Source organism: Mus caroli, unplaced genomic scaffold (assembly GCF_978045245.1).
Source record: "Mus caroli unplaced genomic scaffold, Mus_caroli_1 scaffold_8, whole genome shotgun sequence".
Classification (NCBI taxonomy): Eukaryota; Metazoa; Chordata; class Mammalia; order Rodentia; family Muridae; genus Mus; species Mus caroli.
This window is the reverse complement of record NW_028227263.1, coordinates 131,594,484-131,613,329: the sequence shown is the minus strand read 5'-3', so window position 1 is coordinate 131,613,329 and position 18,846 is coordinate 131,594,484. Positions and strand designations below refer to the sequence as shown.

Sequence of the window (18,846 nt, the reverse complement as noted above, 5' to 3'; positions counted from 1 at the left end):
AGAATTGTTCTTTAGGCTATTCTAAGAAAAATACAACCTTTCTTTAATTTTTTTTTTTTTTTTTTTTTTTTGAGACCGTCTCATGTAGCTCATGCTGGCCCTGAACTGCTCTTTCTGCTTCTACTTCTTGAGTACTAGATTGCCTGTAGTCTCCACACCCCAGTTTATATGGGGATTTATATATGCTGTGCAAGCATTCTAGCAACTGAACTATATCCCCAGCTCACAATGCTCTTTAGTTAGACCACGTAAGTTGGGCAAACAGCATTTTCAGGAAACATGGCCATCATTTTCAGTGGCTTAAGTTTCCTAGAGTGGACAGCCTTGGCCTGACCCTCAGCCAAGCTTCTTAGCTTCCTTACCTTGGGCAAGTCTTTCTGTGCCTGTTTTCTTACCTGTAAAGTGGGGACAATAATGTCACCTGTCTCAGAGTGGGCATGAATCCATCAGTTAAAGTGATGGAAAGGGGTTAAAGCCAATGCCTTTTTGAGGAAGTGTCTGTGCATGGCTGCTGTTCTCTGTCAGTGATCATCTTCATTGTTATTTTTTCACAGTCACCCTTCCACAAACAAGCTGTCATTGTTCCCTTGGCTCTTTATCCTTCTCCTTTCTCTTCTTTTCATTTTTCCTTCGTACTTCCTGGGATGCAACACCTCATTGACCTTGACATAGGTGAACATATCCTGGCCCTTTCTTCCAGGCTCAAGATGGTGGAGACATTGAGCAACCTGCTGCGCTCTGTGGTGGCCCTGTCCCCTCCAGACTTGCTCCCTGTTCTCTATCTCAGCCTCAACCGCCTCGGTCCACCTCAGCAGGGACTAGAGCTGGGTGTTGGTGATGGTGTTCTCCTCAAGGCAGTTGCCCAGGCCACAGGTAGGAGGGATCCAACAAGAGGGGGTCACTTGAAGTTTGTGAAAAACTTGGGACTGGGGGATAAAGATAGAGGAAGAGGCCAATGAAAGAGTACTTGACAAGGCCACAGTTTCTAGGTCTGGGCAATACAGGGTGGGGAGGCACAGCCTGTGTTGGAATAAGAGCTGTGGGATGGAGAGGAGGAGTGATGGAAACCATTGAGTTATCTTGACTACCTGCTTGTCCATCTTGCCAGCCTCCTGCTCTTACCTCAGTTGTTCCAAATTAGGATTCTGTTTTCAAACTTAAGCAAGGTCAAGGCACACATCATACTTTTTAAAAGACAGAACAATAGAAACACAATAAACAAGAGGGACTATTAGAAATCAACTAAGGATTGGACAGGCAGCCCTCTCCACTTCCATTGGCCCCATCCCACCCCATAGGTTTTAGTTCTGTCTATACATGACTCCCAGTCTGGTTGTGCTCACACAGCTCCTTGTCTTTCTCAGACTGACCATTGCTTAGGCTTTTTACACTGACCTAATGGGAGCAGGCATTTACTAGTTGTACCAATGAAACAATCTGTAGACAAGGGGAAGTCCCCTAATTCTAGATAGCTAGAGAAACATCCAGCCAATGAATAGAGACAGGTTATTGCAGTGTCCTCTTCCACTTTCTTCCCCACTGCTGCATCTATTAAGGTCGTCAGCTGGAGTCCATCCGGGCTGAGGTAGCTGAGAAGGGGGATGTGGGGCTGGTGGCCGAAAACAGCCGCAGCACTCAGAGACTCATGCTGCCTCCACCTCCACTTACTATTTCTGGAGTCTTCACCAAATTCTGTGACATTGCCCGGCTCACTGGCAGTGCTGTAAGTAGAGCAGGGTGGCTTATCCCAACCTCCAAATGTCCCAAGACCCAGAACAAAGCCTGTGGTGGGGACTGTGTACCTTAGTGTTTGTTTGTGCTTTTGTGCTTGTGCAACTTACAGTGTCTCTTTTTGTTCTTCTCTGGAGAACCTAGCATTTCTTGGGTGTCAGGACACTTGTTAATGCTTGGACAAAGGGAGAGAGGCTCATTGTCATTGCTCTCAGATTAAGACACTACAACAGGTTGTGGTGGTTGATCATGGCAGAGGCAGATTTTCCAAAGCTAAAAAATGTTCTCTGGTGGTTTCTTGCCTATTCTCTACTTTGTTTAGTCCATGGCCAAGAAGATGGACATTATCAAGGGCCTTTTTGTTGCCTGCCGCCACTCAGAAGCCCGGTACATTGCCAGGTAAGCATGGGGCTCATGAGAGTGGGGAGGCATATGGGTCTAGCTTATGAGTACTTGGCAGTTGCAGACACTGCAGACACCCTGATTGCCCTCTCATGAGAAAAATAACATGACCCAGTTCTGACTTTGCATTGGAAGCCCATTTTAGTTACCTTTGTATTACTATGGTTAGACCACTTGATGGAGGGAAGGAATATTTTAGTTCATGACTTGGACAGTTTGGGTCCATCTTGGTAGGGAAAGGCATGGTAGGGTTTGTGGCAACAGGAGTGTGTGTGGGAGGCTCCTCACATCACAGCAGACAAGGAAGCAGAATAAGACCAGGACCAAGACCTGTATAACCTCTTAAATAGTGACCTAGTGACCTGTTTCCATTGGGTAGTCCCCATTTCCTGAAGTTTTCACAGCCTCCCCAAATAGTATCACCAAGTTGTAGATGAGCATTCAAAGTATGAGCCTGTGGAGAACATTTCATATCAAACCATACATATCATGGGCTAACTATTCTCCATTGGTGATGCTGCCTAGAGAAGGATCCTTGAGTTCAAGGGTAAATTTTGTGGTTGATTATTGATGTCTGCCTGCATTCAGCATAAGCTGTCATGACAGTGGAACGTTACTGATCTCTCTTGAAGTGTGTTCTGCCCTGTACCTAGTCTCCCCATCTAGTCTCCCAGCCACTATGTGAGATAGATCTATAATCCTTAATACAATGGAGCTGATTGCCATGGACCAGGCCCAGTTGGCCCCCCTCAATCCATGGGAATCAGGGTCTCGGACAGATGGGTGAGAATGGGGGACAAACCGGGAGTGTGGATCTGAATGTAATGTGTCACATCGAGCATCAAACTTTTTATACAGAAGAAAATAGGGAAGTTAGATGACACACCAGTGAGGTACAGTGAGGTACCTTTATGACTCTTACACAAACACAAAACAGAGGAATGCAAACACAAAGGACTGTCAGGAACCAGCTGGAATAAAATTCAAAGTTAACAACTGGGATCAAAAGCTGCCCCACTCAAGGTCAGCTTTATCTTAGAAGTCAGGGGCTAGGGCTTTGTGCCCTTGCTGTAATTCCTATTCTAGTCTGTTGTATAGTCCACCTTCCCCCTAGGCCATTGTAAATTCCTGTGTATGGGTGTAACTCAGCTATCTATAGTTGTAAGTATCTATTTTGGTTCCTCCTTAGATCGCAAACTTACTTCTTCCTAGATAATGGTAAATTCCTGCATATGGATGTAGCTTGCCCTGAAATTTCTAACTCTGTGTAGTAGATAGTAATGCCTGATTTCTTTCACTCTCTTACTATACTAGAGGCAATTCTGAATGTCACTGGATAGGCAACATTCTTACTGAATTCAAAGCCCTTGGTCGGCTCAAGGACTGCCTAGGACTGATGAGAAATCTAGCTTAGCTATATGTCAAATAGAGGCACTTATAATAAAGCAATATTAAGGGAAAGCACCCAGATCCATTTACCAACTAAAGCAAGGACATTGGAGCATTCCTTATACAGGATGCCACGGTTCGCCTCGGGACAGTACCCAGGTTTTTGGGGCCTGTCGCGTGTGTCACCACTGGAGTGAATGTAGCGTAGCGGCTGATAGAGGAGGGGTGCAGGCAGTGTAGCTATCCAGCCTGGGCTGGCTCAGATTTTTAACTGTTACACCCACTATAAGAGTCAGGTTCTGTTTTACCTTTTGCCTGTGACTTGCCCTCCAAATCTAGCTTAGCTATATGTCAAATAGAGGCACTTATAATAAAGCAATATTAAGGGAAAGCACCCAGATCCATTTACCAACTAAAGCAAGGACATTGGAGCATTCCTTATACAGGATGCCACGGTTCGCCTCGGGACAGTACCCAGGTTTTTGGGGCCTGTCGCGTGTGTCACCACTGGAGTGAATGTAGCGTAGCGGCTGATAGAGGAGGGGTGCAGGCAGTGTAGCTATCCAGCCTGGGCTGGCTCAGATTTTTAACTGTTACACCCACTATAAGAGTCAGGTTCTGTTTTACCTTTTGCCTGTGACTTGCCCTCCTCAAGCCTCTACCCTCTTGGCTGTGAAATTCCTGCTTTGTTTCCCAGTGGCCATCAGTCATGGCCATCTCTGTCTGACCCTGATATCCTTATCTTTTAGGGATTATATGATATCTTGGGTCCCTTTGAGGCTTTGTAAAATAAATATTGAAGAGGTTCCACGAAAGGTGGAGGCTGGGAGATAGGAACAGGCAAATTTTGGTGGGCAAGATGAGAGTGGCCACTCAACTCACACCTGCTGCTCTATCTTCAGGTCCCTAAGTGGGCGGCTGCGCCTTGGCCTAGCTGAGCAGTCGGTGCTGGCTGCTCTTGCCCAGGCTGTGAGCCTCACACCCCCTGGCCAAGGTGAGTAGCTCTGGCCCATTTTTATCCCATCACTGTGTTATCAGGGTTTCTCTTTCCCATCTATGGCCACATTCTCTTTTGAGAATGCACTTGGGCAGCCTACCTCATTCCTTGCCCTGTCACATGCACATCACCCTCTGTGACCATAGACCTTTGAATTACTGAGGGGTCTTGCTCATTACTAAGCTGCTGGTTGGTCTTTTCATAGAATTTCCCACGGCTGTGGTGGATGCTGGGAAGGGCAAGACAGCAGAGGCCAGAAAGATGTGGTTGGAAGAACAAGGCATGATCTTGAAGCAGACCTTCTGGTGAGATGCAGGGTTGGAGGAGAATAATGACCAGCACATGAGGGACTGACCTGGGACTCATAATAACAAGGGATTATGGTCTAGCCAGGGATGATATGATGCTTGGTTGTGAGTGGTGAGAGGCAGAGACAGCATGTGAGGACTACAGGCACAAGATGCCCAGAGTTCCAGCCAAAGCCCTAAGGTACCCAGAGAAGAGGCTGGTGACTACTCATAATAGACATTACCAGCACAGAGAGGATTAGGGCTTTATAGTGAGCCATATATAACTTTGGCCGGCAGCTGACCTAGGACCATTAACTGACCTGGTGACCATGCCTGAGGAAAGAGGGACAGTGAGTCGTTCCATAAATGTCCCCAACCCACTTGATCTGCTCCTGACTTCCCTGGGTGCTGGGCACATAGCAGTGATGAGTTTCTCACAGATCTTCCAATGGCTCAGCCTCTGAAGCATCCACCATCTGCCAAGCTCTGTCTAACCCACTCTGCCTGGTCCCAGGGTAGCTGAATAAGTCAGCAATAGCCTTGAGTGGGACACAGTCACTGGGACATGAGCAAGGGGTAATGGAGGATGCATGCTGAGGAAAACAATCAGCATGATGTGTGGTGACTAAGAGTAGGACACCTGGTGACAGGAGTTGGGGACATGGTCATAGAGATAAGTAGAGCCCAGGCATGGGCTGAGGGATCTCTATTCTTGCACTTGTATGTAGACAGAATTTTCAAGTTAGGAGTTTGTAGAAAGAACCTTTATGGGCTGGGTGTGGTGGTATACACTTGAAATCCCAGTGTACCCTTGGTATCTCAAGTTCTCTGCCAATTTGGGATATGTAGCAAGATCCTGTCTTATAAAATCAAGGAGTGGGGTTGTGGCTTAGCAGTTGATTGCTTTCCTAGAATCTACCAGTGAGCGGCTAAGAGTGTGCTTGCCTAGAATCCACACCCTGGAGTTTGCCACTGCCTGCTTAGGTCTGTCCTAGCTGGGTTGTGGGTATGGTATAGTCCAGCAGCAGAATATTTTCTTCATATGCCCAAGGCCTGGGTTCTACCCCTTCTCCCAGCACCATGGAAGAAAACAAAAGACCTTGTCATCTTGCTGTCTTCTCTCTAACCCATCCCTAGTGAGGTTCCTGACCTGGATCGAATCATCCCTGTGCTGCTGGAACATGGCCTGGAACATCTCCCAGAGCACTGCAAGCTGAGCCCAGGTATCACTCCATGGGCCTTCAAAGCTGGGGCAGCTATTTTCTCTGTGTGAACAACCACACCCAGACAGTTTCTGAGTACTTCTTCCCTTTGCTGATGCCCTTGTCTTTTCCCCTTCAGCTCTCTCTTATGAACTGAGCAGGACATGGAGTGCAGCAGCAAAAAATTCCAGAAGGCAGTGGCTTGGCCACAGAGAATTTGCTATGTACATACATGATCAGAACAAGGCAGGCAGCTGTAGCAGCATGTGGCTGTGCTCCAGTGTTCATCTAGGGATCTGGGTTCCTTCTATCTCGTCCTTCTGTTTACTTCCTTTCACTCTAAAACCTATATGATCAGGGAAAGGATATGACTGATGTGACCATATTACTCGTTCTGTTACTTGTTACTTCTGTGCCTATTTATGGCCTTTATTAGCTTCCAGGGAGGCTGGTATGAGGACCCAAGTTTCTCTTCTGAAATGTGGGTAGTCCTCTCCCTTATGTTAGCAGAAGTGAGTAGTAGGTCCAAAGACACATTGGTAGCTTTTGCCTCTCCCCCTAACTCCTTATCTATTGCCTTTCCTCTGCCCCCCCTAACTTGCTTTCTTTCTTCCCAGGGGTCCCTCTTAAACCAATGCTGGCTCATCCCACTCGGGGTGTCAGTGAGGTCCTAAAACGCTTTGAGGAGGTCGACTTCACCTGCGAATATAAATACGATGGGCAGCGAGCACAGGTATGGGCAAGCATCGCCCTTCCTGTATGAGGAAGGTTCTCACTGTAGGTTAAGTGGCATACACACACACACTCATTCATTTAAATATAAGTTTTAAAAAGTAGGAAAAAGAAAGATGGTGAATGCCAGATACAGGTTACAGGTATCAGGAAACTTGAGGTGATTTGCTCAGATCTATGTAGTAGCTCTTTGAGCTTCCCAACCTATGGATGAAGGTGAGATCTGAAGACAGTGTCACATAGGAAAGACTTGCTTGATTTCCTCCTCTTCTATGATGGTAGATACATGTTCTGGAAGGTGGAGAGGTGAAGATCTTCAGCAGGAACCAGGAAGACAACACAGGAAAGTATCCTGACATTATCAGCCGCATCCCCAAGGTGAGCATCTGCTTGCTGGGTTATAGTTCGGCCCCTCTGGACCAACCTGGTTCTGTGGGAGTCGGGTTCATTAGGAGGAATAGGAGGAGTCTGGAAAATATATATCTGCATATAACAAACTTGGTTCAGTGTGGCCTGAGCAGATGTTGCTTATTTCTTGGATCTGGAGGCAGGTGTAGGCTGTTCTGACTCCACTAGCTTTGGTTGGTCAGTTTTTTATCACCATTTTTGTCTCCCCATAGCCACTACATTCCAGACAGAACCAATGAGAGTTTTAGGCTTTTGTCCCACCCAGCCCACTCCCCCCACTGTGGATACAGTCTAACACAGGTCCCAATGAATGACTTTAGTAGAATCCTGGATCAGGCTGTCCAGTGGTGAGGTTGAGAGAGGATCTCAAGGACACAGGCCTGTGAGCAGCTGGAGCTTTATAAGAAGCTCAGAGGCAGAGCAGGGCTGGGCCTTAGGCCAGGGGTTTCTTTGCACCTTGTAGATATTGGGAATTGAACCCAAATCCTCTTCAAGTACATCACTCTTAACCACTGAGCACATCTTAGTTTTGCTGTATTCCAGAAGTGGCCTTAAGCAGTATGTTGTCTTCTATGCCCATTCTTATTCAGCAAGTGTTGATTAGGCATCTGCTGTGGCCTGTGGTACCGTAGCCAGGGCTTGCTGCCTTCATAAGTGATGGGCAAAGTGGACTCTGAAGAATAGGTCCAATATCTGTGACTGAGTAAGAACCATAACTGTGGCTGCACTACTGCTAGGTGGTTAGAACACTAATCTAGAGTCTTAAACAATGAGAAACTGGAGGTATACTTGACGTGAGTGCACCAGTGAGGAGCTGAAGGCATGGCTCATGATAGAGACATTTGCCTGACATTGTACTACCCAAGACCCTATGTTCAATCCCTACCCCTAGTGAAGAACAAGTAGATTTGGATTGGACTTTTTTTTGAATTGTCAAGAAAGCAGTGCTCCTAAACCACACAGCTAGCTCTGTCTGAAAGACAGTTCCTGACGTTGTACCTGGGAAGAGAAGGCTTTCCAGGGAAGGCAGACCACAGGAAAGGGAGTCGGGAGGAAGACAAGCACTGCAGAGGCTCAGTGCTGTTGAGATACCTGTCCCTTAGAGACATAGACCCCTGCTGATGTGCTCAAGTGAAGAGAGGCTGAGGGGACCAGGCAAGGAGAGAGGATCAGGGGCTGATGAAGAGTTTTCCACGACTCAGGGAAGTGGCATACCATTTTTATCAGCAAGTACAGCCATAATAATCAGGGTTTGTGACAACTACCCTGTGTACTGGCCAAGTTATTGTAGTTAAAGTCAGTGCAGGACAGGAGACTAGCAGTTGGGGTGGTTGAGGCAGGGTGTGGTGAGGTGGAGACAGTCTGGCTTAGGCAGACCTCAGAGTGGAAGTACTGGGTTCACAGGAAGTTGAATGTGGTTAAGAGAAGAGGGAAGTTTCTCTGGCTGCTACTCCTGTGTCTGGTCTGTGGTACCAAATGACAAGTCATCAGGAAAGCTACTGTACCTTGGTGAGGACTCTTGTGTCTTGCTGATGTCAGCTGTGGTTTGTGAGAACAATGGGAAGGTAAAGGAATTCATTGGCCTGTCTTTTGACCTCTTCCTTTTGTAGATTAAACACCCGTCAGTCACATCTTTCATTCTGGACACTGAGGCTGTGGCCTGGGACCGGGAAAAGAAGCAGATCCAACCATTCCAAGTACTCACCACGCGCAAGCGCAAGGTAGCATCAACCCATACGCTTCTGGAGCAGTGCCACACTTTGTTTTTTTCCTCCCAGTCCTGACTTTAAGGTTCTACTTGGTTCTCTAAGGGGCAGAATAAATCTGGATGTAGATCTGCTAGCTTTGGCAAAGTGGCCACCATTGTCCAAACCATCACAGTCTTATCCCAGCATCCCAGTTAGGAAAGATAGAAGGGTCCTTTTTCTGTATATGTCATTTCACTATGAAAGCCTTATTGGGGAAGTCACATATCTTGTCTCAGCTGGCTAGAATTGTGACATTTTATCATCATTAGCTACAAGGGAGGCTGATGAAGTCAGGATTTCCCAAGAGTCATCCTCATTTTGGGCTAATGCCTGTAGCATTGCTTCCTCCTAGGCAGTGTGACCTTAGCTAGGGGTAGGTGTGGAATGGTACACGCCTGAGACATAGTGAGATAGGACACAGAATGCCACCTTCCCTCCCCTCATGCCTGGTCTTTTATTCTGTTCCAATTAGGAGGTTGATGCATCGGAGATACAGGTGCAAGTGTGTCTGTATGCTTTTGACCTCATCTACCTCAACGGAGAGGTGAGTTCTGCTTTGTGACAGGTCACACGGTAGCAGGTTGGAGTGAGCTTGGAGCTGTCTGTCTGGTTTCCATTTCTGATTCTACCCTAGCACAGAGTTGGGATGTCTTGCTCAGGCAGTGGTTCTCTTGAAGTATGGGCTCTGGAGGCCAGAGGCCCTCAGACTTTATTGCAGGGTGTTTTTGAGGACTCCTCTCGTGGTTTTACATTTGTATGCTTTTTCTTCCTGTCACATCTGTATGAAGTAGGTTTTTCTTGCCATGACTGCAGGAACTATGAAAAAGCCAGCTTCTATTCTCTTGAACAAAGGGGTCTGTATACTGTCACTGAGCCATACTTCCTCTTCTCACTGTTCATTTTTAAACAGAGGTGTGTTTTATGAAACATGCTGTTTGGAGATATGGAGGTATAGCACAGAAGTAGACTACCTGCCTGCCTGGCTTGCTCAAGGACCCAAGCTTCATTTGCAGAACACAGAAAAGGGAAATCAAATGCTAGTTGGGTGTGTTGGATGTACTGCTTTTTAATGAATTAACAAGTCTTTAAGTTTCAAATTTCTGTATCACAAATATCAAGAAGTGTGACCTCCCCCCTTCCCCCCACAATCCTTTTCCCCTAAATAGAAACTCTTTAAATTAGAGTCCTCAAGTATATTTTAACAAGCTGGGGGTGTTGCTCACTGATATGGTACCTGCGTAGAATCCCCTAGTGAAGGAATGGGGCTCAGAAGTAAAGTATGTGCCCAGTATTTATGAGACTTGATGTCTCATAAATATCTCTAGTCTCTTCTTTAAGAGAAAAGAAAAGAAAAGGAAAGGAAAGAAAAAAGATTATTAAGGTTCTTGAGACTGAAGGTTTGAAAATGGTCACTAAGGGTATCAGAAATCATTCTCACCTCAGCCTGGTGAGAAATCATCCTGTGTGCTTATGGGGTTGGGCTTAGTGGTGAGATCTCTCATTCTTTTCTTGCCTCGTCTTTCTGCTTCTATTTTGATATCTTTTTTTTTCTTTTTCTTTTGTCAGAGTATTTTATTTTTTATTCTTTGAAGTCTTCATACATAACAACATTTATCACAGCAACAGAAACAAACAAACAAACAAACAAACATACAGAACCAAAATTGTTACTAAGGAGTGGAACTCTTGTGATAAAGCAGATTTTGTGGTCCTTACACAACTGATATATGACTAGAATGTGAAAGAACTTGGAAGTTTGAGCTACAAAATCTGTGACTGCTCTGGGGAGAACCTCTTTGTAGAGGTGAGAAGACAAGAATTCTGAGACAAAAATATTATAGTAGAAGCCCAGCTTGTGTGCTTTCATAGGGGAACAGGGACTCCACCAGGGAGCCAAGAATCATGATGTATTCTGCACTAATCCATAGAACTTTAAGAGAACTGAATTCAAGCATCAAAAAATTCTAAGCAGGAAGATTTGCAGGCTTGCACTGAAGATGCAGCTGTAGCTGATAAGAGAGACCAGCACTGTTGTAAAGGCATTTCCTGCACATCACTGGGACTATAGGAAAAGGATCTGTGTGGATCAGCACACAGACCTGACATAGCTGTGGTTCAAGGGAGCTGGGCTACATTTTCAGCTGGCAGGAGAGCATGGCAGGGTTCCAAATACCTAAGCTGTAATGGTTTGAGAGGCATGAAAGATTCAAGATGGAGGTGGTCATGGAGAGAAGACCTGCTGAGGCCAGGGAGGATCAGAGTTCCTGTGAAAATGTTCAGAAGGGCCATTTTGAAAAACTAGAAGGTGAAAAAGCCCATTTGCTATGGAGATGATCTAATATCAGAAATGTCAAGGCAGTGAGAAATTTTCGAAGGAAAGCTTCAGCTGTGGGGGTGGAGTTTGCCCAAGTTTACCAGGGAAGCTGTATGTGCAGCAGGTGGCCAAGCTCTATAGGTGGTCCATCTATACCCTTTGGTGCTTAGAAGATGGCATTAAGAACTCCAGATTTTAGCTATGGAGGTGCCAATTTGCTTTTAACCTGCTAAGATCTTGTTTTTGCATAAGTTCACTTTTTTGTTTGTTTGTTATGTCTTTGTTCTTTCACTTTGTTTTTTTTTCTTGTTGTAGTTTGTTTGTTTGTTTCTTTCTTTTTTTTTTAATTAGGTAATTTCCTCAATTACATTTCCAATGCTATCCAAAAAGTCCCCAATACACTCCCCCCCCCCCAGTCCCCCACCCACCCACCCCCACCCCTTGGCCCTGGCATTCCCCTGTACTGGGGCATATAAAGTTGGCAAGTCCAATGGGCCTCTCTTTCTGGTGATGGCCTACTAGGCCATCTTTTGATACAAATGCAGCTAGAGACAAGAGCTCTGGGGTACTGGTTAGTTCATAATAATGATCCACCTATGGGGTTGCAGTTCCCTTTAGCTCCTTGGGTACTTTCTCTAGCTCCTCCATTGGGGGCCCTGTGATCCATCCAATAGCTGACTGTAAGCATCCACTTCTGTGTTTGCTAGGCCCCGGCATTGTCTCCTTTTTTTTTTTTTTTTTTTTTTTTTTTAAGATTTATTTATTATTATACACAAGTACACTGTAACTGTCTTCAGACATGCCAGAAGAGGGCATCCAATCTCATTATGGGTGGTTGTGAGCCACCATGTGGTTGCTGGGATTTGAACTCGGGACCTTCAGAAGAGCAGTCGGTGCTCTTACCCACTGAGCCATCTCACCAGCCCTCTTGATATCTTCTGTCTGGCCAGTGCCAGTCAAATCTCTGTACTGGTCCTGATCTGAGTCTGTTACTGGGCCATCAGGACATTCTATATGGTCCTGGCAACTGAACCATAGAGTGCATATTGTATCCACCAGACAGATGAGTTTACCTTGGAGAAGAAAGATGAGCAGAGGCTAGCCTTCCCATGGATAGATAGCATCTCATTCAGGTTATATCTGTCCTGTTTGTATGTATAAAGTTTGTGTGTGTGTGATCTGGCCTCAACCTCCTAAGTTAGCAAGCAGGCACCACCCCTGCCCAGCTTACTGAACCATGTTTTATAAAGGACCTATCTCAACATGTTTGAACTTTGGTATCTGGGGCAGGGCTTCTATAGATATTGAAGGACCATTCCATTGACTAATGTGTTTCTCACTTAGAAGGTGATTTCCAGTCCTTCATTAGCATAGTGAAGATCCTCTTGGATATGTATATGGACTTCATGGTCCTAACCCTTGTTGGGCAGGGTTAAAAATATAGTAACTGGGGCCTGGCATTCAGCATGTAAAAGTGTTTAACAGGCAAGTTTCATGACATGACTTCAGTCCCTGAAACCTATGTGAAGATGGATGGAAAGAATAGGCCCCACAGAATTATCTGACCTCCATATGCATGCCATGCCATATCCATACCTGCATCTGCATACTATGATAAACAAACAAATAATAAGCAAAAACTAAATTATAACTCCACAAAGTGTTTATCTGTCACCAGGAAGCCGGTGGCTCCCCTCTAGGTCTTTCTGAGTTCCGCATGCTAGTGGGATCTGCCTTTCTCTGATTCCTTCATCTGCAGTTAAAGCTCTAATACAGCTTTTGTTGTTGATTCGTCCTTCCCCAAGGTGTTCTATAACCACATCATTACGTGTGACCCTTTTGTATGCTGTCAAGGTCTGGACTTACACCATTTTTGTTTCCTGAGTGTTGTCTACGTTTTTTTCTCATAGTCCCTGGTTCGCCAGCCCCTGTCTCGACGCCGGCAGCTGCTCCGTGAGAACTTCGTGGAGACAGAGGGTGAGTTTGTCTTCACCACCTCTTTGGATACCAAGGACACCGAGCAGATTGCTGAGTTCTTGGAGCAGTCCGTGAAGGGTGAGTATAACTACTCTTCTCTCCCAAGGTTTGAAGCTTTGCTGTACCTGTGCTGACCATGTTCCCAGCTCCCAAACCCTGAGATTTGCCTGCAATCCTGCCTGCTTATGTCTTGTGAGCCACTGCTTCCTTAGTTAGGCTTCCATGTTTCCCACAGACTCCTGTGAGGGCCTGATGGTGAAGACCTTGGATGTTGATGCCACTTATGAGATTGCCAAGAGGTCACACAACTGGCTCAAGGTGATTCTGACCTCTGCTTGTCTTTCCCAGGATGGATGTCTATCCCTACTGTGCACAGAGTCTCCATCCACTCCCTAATGAGTATGGGTTTCCATTATATGATTCTACCCCAGTCAGGTGTCCTCCTGAAGGAAAGCGTGGTTAATGGCTCTTCCAGGAACTCACTGTGAACTCCCTAGCTTAAGCCTTAGGGATATCAGGGTGAGGAAGCCAAGTCTGGTCTTCATGTCCCTTGTCCTTGTGTCCTTGTTGCATGAGGTGTACAAAGGGGAGGCTTCTAGGTTGTGTCCAGGGTAACCTGCCTCTGATGAGCTCATGGAAAGAGCTTGGTTAGGGAGAGTCTTGAGAGGCCCTGCATAGTTCAGAAGAGTTCTCTGGAAGTGACATCTGGGCCCAGCAGTGGACAGCAGGAAGGGGTGGGTTATGTAAAGAGGGTAGAGTAGGTGGACAGGAGAGCCACAGGTGCAGTGGTCTAGAGGTGGAGTAGGCTTAGTATTGTTGGACACAGAGGGAGCAGGCTGTAAGACTGTAGCACCTTGGGCCTTGTGAGATGAAACTAGATTCTTTTCTAAAGGTTTCAGGAAGCCAGCAGGAGCTTAGTGAAAGTCATGTGATCCTGTTGTCATTTTGCAGGGGTCCTTTGGCTGCTTTTTGAGAATAAGCTAGTGAATGTTTGGATATAAATGTGGAGAGTGGGGTAATGTTTTCTGGTATAAGATGACAGATGGAGGCTCTTGGGAGCTGTGCAATCCAGTCCTGCTATACACTTTTTTTCCTTTGTTCTGGTCTGTTTCTCCTGCCTAGAATTAGACCATTGTGTACAAACCTTCCCTGACTTAGCAATAGTTCACTTTTTTCCCCATAATCTTAAGTACTTGTATGGCACCCAGCTGGTACTTCATAAGTATGTCTTGAATGGATGGGTAAGTGTGAAGGAATGGATTGAGTGAGTTAACGTTGGCTCTTTGGGAACTGAAGCAAACAGGAAAACAAGATGATTTCCAAGCTGGGTGTGTGGTCCATATTATATAACTCCAGCATTCTGGAGGGTGAGGCAGGAGGATCCAGATTCCAGATCAACCTGGAAAGATAAAAGGTGATGCCCCTCACACACTTCCAGCTCATTTGCTTTGCTTCAAACTGAAAAACACTTTGGCCTACAGCTTCCCATGAGCCTTGCTTCTCTTCCTCAAAGCTCTTAAGTACAAACCTCAAGTAGCAAGTTTCCATCTGCCCTTCTGCCCCTCTTATTCCTTACTTCCCTCCTCCAGCTGAAGAAGGACTACCTTGACGGTGTGGGCGACACTCTGGACCTTGTGGTGATTGGTGCCTACCTGGGCCGGGGGAAGCGGGCTGGCCGGTATGGAGGCTTCCTGTTGGCTGCCTATGATGAGGAGAGTGAAGAGCTTCAGGCTATATGCAAGGTCCTGGGCACTGGGTGCTGATCACAGAATTGGGAGGGATGTAGGTAGTTCTACTCTGGGATGTACCTGCCATCATGCATGCCATTATGCATGTGTTCAATCAACTTTGAATAAATGAGTGACAATTTACATGTTTACCCATGTGATCTAGTAGCTTGTAATTTGTTATATTTTTGGGCACTAGTATGTTACCATTTTATAATATTTATTTAGAGTAGAGTTTTAAAAGCACTATTGTTATGGTAGAAGGCAAGAAATAATAAGGCCATTAATACAGATAGCACCTGTCTAATTAGAAACTTACATAAGCAGTTACAGGTAGCTGCCAGCACAGACTGTTACTACTCCCATTACAGCATTGCCTTGGTAATGTTAAGAGTAGGAGTGGTAAGTGGTGGTGCAAGCTTATGATCCCAGCCACTTGGGAGGTAGGGAATTAGAAGGCCAATGCCATTCTGGGTGTGAAGCTGGGAATGTGGCTCAGCAGTACAGCTACTGCCTAGGATCTCCCAGTGAGAGGCTTGGGGCATGGCTGAGTGGTAGAGCCCCTGCCTAGAATACCCCAGTGAGGGGCTGGGCGCGTGGCTGAGTGGTAGAGCCCCTGCCTAGAATCCCCCAGTGAGGGGCTGGGATGTGGCTCAGTGGTAGAGCCCCTGCCTAGAATCCCCCAGTGAGGGGCTGGGATGTGGCTGAGTGGTAGAGCCCCTGCCTAGAATCCCCCAGTGAGGGGCTGGGATGTGGCTCAGTGGTAGAGCCCCTGCCTAGAATCCCCCAGTGAGGGGCTGGGATGTGGCTCAGTGGTAGAGATCTTGCCTAAACATTGGAGAGCATCAACAGAGGAGAGTGGTTTTTTATTTTTTATTTTTTTTTTTTTTAGAAAACAAAGGACAGTACATGAAAACTACAGCCTTTCAGGGCAGGGAATTGTGGCTGATAGCTCAATAACATCACTTCATCTCAGGAGGTGGCAGAACAGGATTAAGTGCTGGACCAGCTAGCCAGATGAATTTCTAATCTGCCATTTTCTCCTGCAGCTGGGAACTGGATTCAGCGATGAGGAGTTGGAGGAACATCACCAGAGCCTGCAGGTGCGCCCTGTGACTGCCCTGTGCCTCTCACCACACTTAACTCTGTGTAGGGCTCTGGCTTCATGGGATCCCAGAACATCCAGGTTCAAGTCCCAGATCTACCAGCGACTTCTTGGTGATGTTATCCAAGGGACTGCATGTCCCAGCCCAGCACACATGTGGCCGTTGGGCTCTGGTAGTTTTCCCTGAGAAGTGCCATGAGCCTCTAAAGAAGGATGATTTTTCTTAGTGGGCTCAGGCATTTTAGGGTGTGAGGCTCTGCCCTGTGTGTTGGTATCTTAAGGTTTGACCCCATCTCTATCCCATTTTTAGAAATCTCTCTGCTGTTTCCCAGGCTTGAGCTTCCCCCCTCAAAAACTTCTCCTCCCCTTGTGTGTTGTATCTTTGGTCTCTGTTTCTCTGGACTTCTGCCTCTATTTTTAGTGTCCGTCTCAGTCCCAATGTGTCACCTTCCTTTTCCCATTTCCCTTTGATATTCCTTGTCTAGCTTTTTGACTTTAAGGACTGCTTCATTTTCTTCTCCCCTTCTCTCATCCCTAATCTCCATCCCTCTAAGCCTTGGCCCTGGCTTTGAGATTTAAACTCATTTTCTTTTCCTTTGCTCACTGCAGGCCCTGGTATTGCCTACCCCACGCCCCTATGTGAGGATTGATGGGGCAGTGGCCCCAGACCATTGGCTGGACCCAAGCATTGTGTGGGAGGTGAAGTGTGCTGATCTTTCCCTGTCCCCCATCTACCCTGCTGCACGGGGTCTGGTGAGTTCTGGGGTCTGGGAAGGACTCTCAAAGGGAAGGAAGGCAGAGGTGATGGGGAGAGACCTTGGGATGTGCTGTTCCTGTATACTAATCAAAAAACCTTGAGTATATTTGGGTGTTAGACATCATTCTCAGCTATAAAAGAAGACAGTGGCATTGCTCCCTTTGATAGCATCTCACCTTTGTCTCCAAAGTAATTTGAGAACCTAGTTTTAAAAAGAAGTTCAGCATGACTCACCAGTGTTTCCTTCATGATTTAAGTTACTCAGAATTAGTTATCATGGTACCATGTTTTACAATTCCATGGCTAATGTCCATATGTTAGAACAGATCAGTAATATAGTCTTGGTGGATCCAGCAGTCAGTGAGCAGCACACAGGAGATAGTGTGACTGAACTTAAAGGGTTCTTTCTTTGAGTATTCTTCCTGTCCTGAAGCTTGGCTGGTATGTACTTTCTGAGTAGAAGCAGACTTGTATTTTACAAAGTAGACCTCCTAGGGTTTTGCTGTTGTTGGTTTTTAGGGTTTCTATGGTGCTTAAGATAACTGCTTGACTAGTAAATGCCCTCACTGTGTGATTCTAGATGCTGTACCACTGAGTTATGACTTCAGCCCCTCATTCTATGTAGGGGCTCTGCCCATGAGCCACGCCGCAGCCCCTCCCTCACTGGGAGATTCTAGGCAGGGGCTCTACCACTGAGCCATGCCCCCCCCCCCCCAGCCCCTCACTGGGGGATTCTAGGTAGGGGCTTTATTTCTGAACCTAGTCCTTTCTCTGAGGTGTTGTTGCTTTGCCATACCCCTCTTTTTTCCCCCTATGTTTTTGTTTTGTGTATTTTTGTTATCTTTGTTTATTTAGAGACAAGTTCTCATTAACCCACACAGGTCTTGAACTTGAGATTCTTCTGCCTCACCTAATCTTCCTGAGCACCTGGGATTACAAGCAAGTTTTACCAGGCTTGGTTTATCTCATTAAATTTTTTTTTTATACTTATTATACAGTAGAGAACCAGGACCCTTGGCACCAAGTGCAAGGAGCTACGTTTGTCCTACCTTACTATGACTCACCCATAGTTGAATAACTGGCATATCACCCATGTAAGCCTCACAGAAATGCCAGTTTGTGCACCTGTGTTCACAGAGAGCTGTGGTAAGTGCTGCTTGGCTCCTGAAAACTCTTGACGTTAAATCCCTGATTGCTTTTCAGCACTCATGGTTATCAGGATGTTAATAACATAAGTAAGTATAGAATCTTGTATTTTCTGAGTTTTACAGTACATCAGGTACCAAGATTTCAAAAATGCTGACACCCCCATTGAGTTAAGGCCCAGGTCAGGAAAGAAGAGATCAGATAGGGAGTCACTTGTCGGCCTACTGCAGTTGGAGCCCAGCAGAGCCCCTCCCCAACTACTATCCTCTTTCACAGGTGGACAAAGAAAAAGGGATCTCTCTTCGTTTTCCTCGGTTCATCCGTGTCCGTAAAGACAAGCAGCCAGAGCAGGCCACTACCAGTGACCAGGTGAGGCCCTGGGTAGAGGGTTGGTTCTGGCTAGGAGCTGTAGAGATGGGAGCTAACTGGGGAGCTGCTGATACCCCCTTCTCCCACTCTCCTCAGGTTGCCTCTTTGTACCGGAAGCAGAGTCAGATTCAGAACCAACAAAGCTCAGACTTGGACTCGGACATTGAAGACTATTAACCTCCTGCTCTCCTGGGCCTGGGGTGGAGGTTGAGAGAACACGGGCACCATTGGATTGGTGGTGTTGATTAGTATGTGTGCAGTCACAGGGCTGAGATCCTGGGGCTGCAATGCTTCGTTTTCTTCAATAAATGACTTCTTAGATGCCTACTTGGTGAGGAGGTCTACATTGAGCTCTGTGGTATCACTCTGAGCTCACACAGAGCATATGACCATGTGTTGAACAAGTTCCCCTGCAGTCTGGCAGCTTCCAGCCACTTGTGCCATGGAACACTCAAAACATGGCTATTGCCACTTAGGATTTGAACAGTTCGTTTTATTTGCCACGTGTTGTCAGTGCTACAGTGGACAGCGGCAGTCAAGAACTTTCATGGT

General features: G+C 46.3%; 1 protein-coding gene across 4 annotated transcripts in view; it reads left to right on the top strand.

Annotated features, from left to right (window-relative positions):
- Lig1 (DNA ligase 1) overlaps positions 1–18,621 on the top strand; it is a 34,682-nt gene extending 16,061 nt beyond the window's left edge. For all 4 annotated transcript variants that reach the window (XM_029480005.2, XM_029480004.2, XM_021166819.3 and 1 more), the window contains 17 exons: positions 701–873; positions 1,557–1,723; positions 2,054–2,130; positions 4,425–4,516; positions 4,725–4,824; positions 5,947–6,032; positions 6,629–6,744; positions 7,026–7,121; positions 8,762–8,872; positions 9,372–9,443; positions 13,124–13,268; positions 13,426–13,508; positions 14,780–14,932; positions 15,967–16,020; positions 16,632–16,775; positions 18,202–18,294; positions 18,391–18,621. In XM_029480005.2, coding sequence (XP_029335865.1) covers positions 701–873; positions 1,557–1,723; positions 2,054–2,130; positions 4,425–4,516; positions 4,725–4,824; positions 5,947–6,032; positions 6,629–6,744; positions 7,026–7,121; positions 8,762–8,872; positions 9,372–9,443; positions 13,124–13,268; positions 13,426–13,508; positions 14,780–14,932; positions 15,967–16,020; positions 16,632–16,775; positions 18,202–18,294; positions 18,391–18,471 — 1,843 coding nt within the window. In that variant the 3' untranslated portion in view covers positions 18,472–18,621. The remainder of the gene's footprint in view (positions 1–700; positions 874–1,556; positions 1,724–2,053; positions 2,131–4,424; positions 4,517–4,724; positions 4,825–5,946; positions 6,033–6,628; positions 6,745–7,025; positions 7,122–8,761; positions 8,873–9,371; positions 9,444–13,123; positions 13,269–13,425; positions 13,509–14,779; positions 14,933–15,966; positions 16,021–16,631; positions 16,776–18,201; positions 18,295–18,390) is intronic.
- Positions 18,622–18,846: the final 225 nt, after the last annotated feature.